General features: G+C 36.1%; 1 protein-coding gene across 2 annotated transcripts in view; it reads left to right on the top strand.

Annotated features, from left to right (window-relative positions):
* Positions 1 to 3,427: 3,427 nt before the first annotated feature.
* Positions 3,428 to 8,823, top strand: part of NLGN4X (neuroligin 4 X-linked) — a 126,287-nt gene continuing 120,891 nt past the window's right edge. For both annotated transcript variants that reach the window (XM_086479670.1, XM_086478894.1), the window contains exon 1: positions 3,428 to 3,899. In XM_086479670.1, coding sequence (XP_086335796.1) covers positions 3,428 to 3,899 — 472 coding nt within the window. The remainder of the gene's footprint in view (positions 3,900 to 8,823) is intronic.

Genomic DNA, 8,823 nt, shown 5'->3' with positions numbered 1-8,823 from the left:
CTTCATGAGACTTCTGTTTGAAGACTTATTGTATACAGTGGTCACAGAATATGTTACTTACGTGAACTTTTTTAAGAGACCTGTTTAATAAGAAGCTATTAAAATCTTTGATTACTTCTGTTGCCATTTAACTAATTAATAATAACTTTTAATAACCAGAACTTGTTACAATAAATAGGGGGTTTATTCTGACTTACCATCTTAGAATTGCTCTTTTATGATATATACCTTGCCTGTCTTAATGCACTTGTCACTATCTGCTGTTAGTTTATGTCTTTGCACTGGTTGGCAAAGGCTGCAGGTCTGTTATAGGTCGGGCAGTGAGGGTTAGAGAGCTGGCTATATAATGATTTGTTTCCTTATGGATTCAAGAGTCTTAAAATCTCAATGTTTATGTGTGCATGAATCAGAACTACAAACTTTGTACAAAAGGTACAGGGGAAAATAAAACACATTGTATGTGTGGGCTTAATACCCACAAAACTAATTTTTGTTGGTCTTATTTCTTAGATAAGGAATCAGATAGCAAATTCAGTTCCAAGTCAGTAATGAATGTTTCCCTTTTCCTGTCCTTCCACCCTGTTCAAAATAACGGCATATAACCAGATATTTGATCCAAAGACACCTTGTAATTAGTATGGATAAATATTATTTATTAAGTCGCATTTTCAATAGTTGTATGTTAACTCTAGTACATGTATCAACTGAGGATTTCCGCTTTCCTTCATGTTGTCATTTTTCTTTCTCTCAATGCTGGTAATGTATTCACTCTTGTTTATTTGTCATTAATATGTTCACTCTTGTTTAGTCATTCCCATTTTCTTTTCTTGTTTTGTTTCCTCTTTTTTTTTCATTTGCTGTTTGCCCAGATAAGTATTTTCTCTATTTTTTGTCATCTGGATTACTTTGCTTCCACCTTGTCAATTTTCTCAGCGCTTTATTCCGCATTTCTCTTTCTTATAATGTTATTACAAACTTCTGCAGTGTGGATATCAAGGGAATAGGATCTGTTGCTCCTCCCTGAGCACAGATTAAATCCTCAGTTGGGTACGACTGGAAAATCTTCTTTGTGCTGCATGATCAGAAAAGTGTACCAAAGTCAGGATGTGAGTGATCATGAGAGAACACTACCCAAAATCAATTGCCTGCTGCTGACTGCTGTTGTTAAAGACGGTAGCAGAAATCAGAAGGGAAGGCGGTGCTTGAGGAGGAATTTCTGGTGATCAGTAGTTGGCTGACCACTCTTGAGTGCCAGGGAGCAGCTAGAGTGGGGCTGCACCATGGGGAAGGATGAGCCAGGAGCTTCAGGCACTGCAGAGCTGGCAGGACAATACTGTCCCTCATGGGACATCCCCCTAAAGCACCGCATCGATGCTGGGCTGGGGACAGGGACAGGACCCTGCCACTGCTCAGCAATGATCAGGACAGGCAGCGAGAGCAGTCAGGTCCAAAGTGGACCTGGGGACTCAGTCAGGGCAAGATCCAGGCTGGGCATTGGTCTGGGCAGGGGCTTCCTGCAGGAAAGCTCAGGCAGGGACTGATGGCTCTGGAGGTGCCCTCGGGGACATGACACTTGGAGCTGTTACTGATTCGTCCTTCAGAAATTACGCTTAAATTGCAAGTCCTTTGGAGGCAGCATCTGAGCTTATTAACTACCCATGAAAATGTCAATAGAAATTTTGGTTCATCATAAATAATATGTATCTGATATTTGTTTGACCTCTGGTGTTCAGGTGTTTCAAAAATTTTTCTGTACAAGTGCTAAAATTAAGTAATTTAATGATTTCAGGGTTTTTGAGAGGATTAAATATCTTTTTTTTCAAATGCCTTTCCTTGTCTGACAGAATTAACATAGATGTCTCCTGTGGTTATTTGTGGGTTGTCTAGGGTTTTTTTTTGTGGGTTTGTTTTGGTTTTTTTTCCTCCTTTTTGTGATTTCAAATAATTATCAATAGCTACTTATCTTGGTTTTTTTCTGCTTTTGAAGACTGATTTTGTATCTTCATGAGACAGAGTCCTGACTGAAAACAGGAGCCAGGAGTCCACTTATGTAGTCCACTTATATGAGTTTTATAATAAATGTGTGTTCATCCTATCAAATGTAAAGTATCAATATCAGTTTCCTATAACAAGGAATTTTTTTTAGCCGTGGAATTGTTATCTGTGGTTTTGACTTGAATTTCTTTGGGCAGGGAGAATAATGTCGGTATTAACAAGTACTGTGTGTTTATTTATACTACTTGTAATGGTTAGCATATATATATGAGTGACTTGTATTTCATTGAAAATTAACAGAATTATTGTATTAATTGCCTTCTGTCTAAAAATTAAAGTAGGAGCATGCAAGAAGGTAACATTAAATAGTTGTAACACTATGTAGGTCAAAATCTGACTTTTCAGAGATTGTATCGTGGTTTTTTTCTTTTCAGTTTCTGTTGTTCCTTGTTACGAATAACTTTGTATCTAATTTTGACTAATTGTTTTCACACTTGATTTGAACTAATGAAATGCTACTACATGAATTGGAATTTCTGCATTAAGTGGAAGTAAATTAGGTTGTCATACAGAAGAGTAGGCATACTTGTGAAAAATACTATATAGAAGTCGTATCATAACAAAGGGAGATTATCCAATGGAACAAAACATTTAATGAAAGCTTCCTGTGGGAGTGCAAATATGCTTAAAAAGGAGATGCTGTTTATTTAGGGCAGAAAATAGCCTGGAGCTAGCACTTAAATGTGATACCCTTCCTGAAAGCAGCAAAGTTTGGGCTGTGGTTTGGTTTGGAAGCATATACAGAAGCAGAAATGTTTGTTTTGTGGTATAACCTCTGACAAGCTTGTGGCTTCAATTTTCAGCGCTCTTACCTTAAATATCTTTGGAAACACATAGCTAACCATGGTGCCTACAGTTCATAAAACATTTGTGGATCTTGGTGTGGAAGAAGTGTCTGAATTCAATTTTTTGGTGTGTTTATTTTATTTTGGCTTTTAGATTTATGCCAGTATGAATGTGTCTGTTGATTTGAATTGCTTGTTTTCTCTTGGCCACAGGCTGACTGAGAGGGTTGGACTTTACTGGAAGGAGCCATTTCTCTGGGAAAGTGGAATAACTGCAGATCTCTCCCCACACTACTTCCTGGGAAGTGCTGTGCGTTGCCAGGATTAAGCCAACGCTTAAATCTGGGATGGGCCTTAGGGGCAAACACTCTCTTGTTTCTTCTGACGTTGGGATTTGTCTACGGCCAGTCAGCTGAGGCACCTACCACGCATCAGCTTTTGGTTTTTCACTCCCTGAGCAAGGTTACGTTTTCCCTCACTTCGTCTCCTTTTGATTACTTTTTTATTTGATTAGCTTTCATTTTCCTTGACTGATTAATTTTCTCCTGGCTGTGGAAAAAAGAGCCCTGCTGATGTTGATTTAAATAATGTCGAAACCAATGGGACTCCTATGGCTGCCTTTGATCTGCACCCCAGTGTGTGTCATGTTGAATTCTAACTTCCTCCTGTGGATAACTGCACTGGCTATAAGATTTACTCTCATCGATGGCCAAGCACAATACCCAGTTGTTACCACGAATTATGGCAAAATACGCGGTTTAAGAACTCCTTTGCCTAATGAGATCCTTGGTCCAGTGGAGCAGTACCTGGGTGTTCCTTATGCCTCTCCTCCAACTGGAGAAAGGCGATTTCAGCCCCCAGAGCCACCATCGTCTTGGACGGGTATCCGCAACGCCACACAGTTTGCTGCCGTCTGCCCGCAGTACCTGGATGAGAGGTCACTGCTCAATGACATGCTGCCAGTCTGGTTTACAGCCAATCTGGATACTGTGGTGACATATGTTCAAGATCAAAATGAAGACTGTCTGTATTTGAATATCTATGTGCCCACAGAGGATGGTAAGTACTCTTAAGGACCACACTGCAGTGCATTCACTGGTTCTGGACATGAGCAGTAGCCAGGTCTTCGAAGCATCTTGCTTAGTTTCCTCTATGTTTTATCTGTGGAAATGGATCATGCCTCTGAACATGCATTATAAGTAGTACATTGTAGATGGAACATACTTGCATGAATTCTCTGTTATCTTTCCGTGTAACACCAAACCACAATTTCGTTTGCAGGTAGTGGCTGGGGTGTGTAAACCAGCCTTTAAGTTTACATCTGAACTAAGCTGAGCATCATTCCCAAGAGAGGAAAGGGGAAATAAACTTTAACCAGAAGTAACATTTATTCTCCCATGCATGAATGGTACAAATACTGCAACATACAAATTTTTAAAGGAGAATTTCCAGAATTTTTTTCTTTAGTTTTATTATAATACCTCTGAGCCTACTGTTAATTCTGCTTGATTTTAATAGATAATAGAAAACTGTTGTAGTAATTCAATCTTCAGGGTTTTTTTCCCAGGATTTTTACCTATGAAACTTTTCATTCCAACTTATTTTTCTTCATTCGCTAAATTTAAAATGAAGTAAACATGATTTTATTATTCAGAGCTGAATATGTGGCCTTAAACTTTCATCTGTTTTCTGTAATCCTTTCTCAAGAGGGCTACTTTAAACCACCTTCTATAGACAAAAAGGATGAACACAATTGGTAACACAGAAGTCTTTGAACGTTTTCATGACCTCAATCTTAAAAGTTCTAGCTTTATGGCATGCTAATGTATCTTTTGTCGTTATAAATGGTATTGCGTCCTACAGGCAAGACCTGTATTCATCAGGCCCCAAATGAGTTAAGTTTATTCTATAGCACAAGGAAATAAAAAATTCTAATATTATATTTAATATTCTGCTAAAAGCCAGTTCTTTCAGCCACTTAGAATGTAGTTACCGATGCATAACCTGACAGATTTCTCCCAGATATGCAAATCCCTTCACTTTAGCTGAGGGTTTGATTTGCATAACCAAGGCATTGTTATTTCTCAGTAACCATACTCTAAATATGCAAATTTTGTACTTTGATTATTATAATCCTTCTGCCTTGATTGGCTTCTTCACTCAGAATTTCCAAGCTGTTTGCCAGCAATAAACATACCACCTTCTTTTCCTGTTCTCATCAGCTGAAACAAAAGCTTGAAAGCTAAAAATAAAGGGGTAAGCTTTGGGAATACTGGGAGCTCTGCAAACATAAATACTACCAAGCTGCTTAAATGAAAAGTGCTCTGAAAGAAAAGCTGCGTGTGTATGGGGGCTCTGCGTGCGCATGTGTGTGTGTGTGTGTGTGCCCGCGCATGCACGTGTGTAGACGAAGGAGCAGATCTTTCCACTCTGTTCTTTCCCTCTTCCAGTCTCATTGCACTGTGTCTCGCTCCTTGGATAATAACATAGATAATTCTTTCCCAAATTTGCTTATGTTCTGGATTTTATCCTGGAGCTTTTATTTAGTCACTAGGGTAAGACTGTCCTAAGAAAGCATTTCAGGTTAAGATTTTATTTCTTCTCACTGAAGGAATATCGGCGCTGCTAACTCTGTCTTATTTTAAAGCCCAGCTTTAATAAATTCATATATTCCTCCAATCTAGTAATGAGAAGTTTCACCCCTTAATTAAGACAGGAAATTAGACTTGGAAAAATACATACAAATGTCTAGGAAAAGAATATTTGATATCAAATGCATAATAATTTAATACTGTGTGCTCAATGACTAACAACCTATAAAATTCCTTGTCTTGCATGTAATAGCTAATGTCATTTGCTGTTAAATTTATCAGTCCTTCTATTTTTAATCTAATTTTACCTGTTGTAGACCTTTTTGTCCATTTAATTCTGCAAAAAGTGTGTCTTACTCTTCCTCCTGGTTTTAGATTTTTTTTACACTAAACATGTAAATGGAATCTGTTTTCTTTTATATATCCTCTTCAAAGTATAAAACTATGCATAAAAAAATGTATAGCTGAATAATGAGAGACAAGGTTTGGTGTCAGTGATGAGCTGAAGGCCAGATTATTCGTGTACAATATGACAAGCATTTTTAACAGGTTCCAGTGGGGATCCAGAAACTTAAAAATGAATAAATGGAGTACATGCTGTAGTAATTGTATGCTGTATATCTTATCACTAGTTAAATATAACTCAGTGTGACTTTTTTGGTGAGGAAACTATGCAACCTTCTGCTCAAAAAGATGATTAAGGAGAACTGAGCTACAAATCACATCTAAGTTAGTGTGTCTCCAAATCATACTAAACATAAATAGCCTTAAATTGTAGACCATACAATCTGATTAAACACATAATGCTTCATTCTGTGATTATATGAGTCTTAGTTGGCAAAAATAAGCTACATTGTTATGGAGACAGACCATGAAATTAGTTTTTGAAGCAAGATCTCGAAGTGAGTGACTTTGAGTTAAATTCACATTTTCAATTCTTTCTGAAGTACAAAATTACTTAGAAGAGCTTTGAAAATGTTTTATGTCTGAAAGAAAGGTGGATGGTATCATCCAAATCTAATTAATGTTCTGACTATGAAACTTAATCAGAATCATTTTATGCTTTTTTTTTTTTTTTTTTTTAAACTTCGGTGAAAAGAATCGATGAATCACTCTAATGAATTAACTGTGGTCACATGCAGCACTTACTTCAAACCAGTTCTAGTGAATAACTAATCAAAATGCAGCTCAGGTTTGTTGAGGGGGTTTTTTTAGTGGTTTTTTTTTTGTTGTTAGGAATTTTTTTTGCACTGCCTAGTGTGACCTGTTTCATATCACTTGTGTGGTTTGGTCAAAGGGAACCAAATTTTGATCATGTACATTGAATAAAGAATTGAAGAATAAACACATACATGTATTCGTCTGATTTCAGAATTGCTTCACTGGAATTCTGCCAGTATAAACTATTGGAAATAAGAGTAAAATACAGTCCCTTTAACTGGGTAGATAAGATTAGTTATTTATAATAAAATAGTTTAAAATGTTGCAGCTTCTGTCTGAAGAAGTACTCTGAAATTACATGGCATAAAATGCTATATAGTTCCATCTAGGTGAAGACATTAAAATGACTTGTTACACAGTTTATATCTGTATTTAATCATAACATTTCCTTTGACTCGTAAGATTCTCGATTTCGAATGTCAAATAGCATCACAATCCTGTCAGAATTTTCAATGTTAAAATATTCTTACATTTATTTTTAGGAGTCTTTTTTTCATTTTAGGTGAAAATACTATTTATAATAGGAATCAAAACACATACCTAACAGAATATTTCTGCGATTCTATCCATGTGTTTTTTTATTCTTTGTTGTTGTTCACTGGACAAATGGTTTGTATTGACACTTTCCGTAGAGTAACACTTATATTTCAGAGAATCTAGGGTACCTGGAGAATTTCAATGTTTGTTTTCCTTTGCCTTTGGAAGGGAAAGAATTACAACCACTATAATCCATAGAGATTTCTTTTTTTTTTTTTTAATAATAAGTATAAATAATAATGTAGTTATTTTAAATATACACAGTACAAGCAATAAAGATAAAATTTAGCAAATTGCTTTTATGGTATATGCCAAACCTATGATAATAAGAAATTACTCAGAACTGAAACAAATAAAATACGTATAGTAAAATTATCATTTTATCCAAACTGCTTTCTAAACATTTGGCTTGATCTTCAGAATCACTTATGTGGGTATATATTGTCTTGTCTGCTTTTCCAGTTACTATAAACTGTAATTTTCCACAAGAATACTTGAATGTCAGTTCTGAGGAGGTCATCTAGGGAAATGATATTGAGGACAGTCTGTTTATTATAACTTCAGTCTGAATATGGGTTTATCTACAGTGGAAATGCTAGATTGAAGAGGACACAGACTGTTAATCGGCTGTGCTTAATCCCTGGCCTTTATCATTTGAATCTGTGGATGCTGAAGGAGATTGCTAACTCCTATCATAACTGGGGAAAAAAAAAATCAAAAAACAAACAGAAAAGCCCCTTAATTTGTATTTCTTCCATAATAAACTTCAAAACTATATTAATAGCAAGGCAAGATTAAAAACCAAACAAACAAAACCAACATGAACAAATCTTTTTTATTATTTGTTTGTTTAAAACCTGCTCTGTTCAGATCAAAACAGAAAATAAAATAGAAAAGATGACTTTTTGTTGTCTTTGCATGATCAATAGTGAGCGTATATTCTTTACTCATTTTGGTGTGTGGATAGAGGGTACGTTTTACAGAAGTGGGTAGCTACTCAACCACTATATATCTGTTAGAGATTAACTAATCAAGTATTTAACATCTTCAGAGGCTTGCTCACTAAAAATTCTCTGTGAGCTCCTGTCTCATTTACATCACAATAAACAGCTGAAGTGACAACAAAAGGTGGGAGGCCATGATACTTATTAAGCCTGAATGGGTAGGTTATAATTTTGTCATTAGAGTAGGGAAACTGAGAATATTGTCCAGGATTAGTGGTATATTGAACTGTGGACTACCAGGAAGAAAAAAGTCTTGGGCAAGAGTAAAGGGATTAGCAGTGTTCATTCTCTGGGCAGTGATGTGAAGGAAAGGTGCCTGCATCTTCATACTCTATGTCTATTTGACTAAGAAATAAAGAAATGAAGAACTTTTACAAAGCCAATAAAGATGTGCCTTGGGTGATTACTATAGCTTGCATACTGTGCCACTTTTTTCTATTGGTCAAATGTCTGCTTAGTATATAACTGAAGTTTACAGTCTTCTCCTTGTCATTGCTGTTGAATTGCGGTATCTGTTTAACTTGGAAAAAAAAATTTTGTCAAAATTAGACTGATAAAACTTTGACAAAAAATTGATTTTTTTTCCCCCTATTTTTTGTTTGTGTTTTTTTTTTTTGAGGAGGGGAGGGA

This window comes from Leptosomus discolor, chromosome 1, assembly GCF_034619465.1.
Source record: "Leptosomus discolor isolate bLepDis1 chromosome 1, bLepDis1.hap2, whole genome shotgun sequence".
Lineage (NCBI taxonomy): Eukaryota > Metazoa > Chordata > Aves > Leptosomiformes > Leptosomidae > Leptosomus > Leptosomus discolor.
Note: the sequence above shows the minus strand (reverse complement) of the source record. Positions and strands in the feature narration are given on the sequence as shown.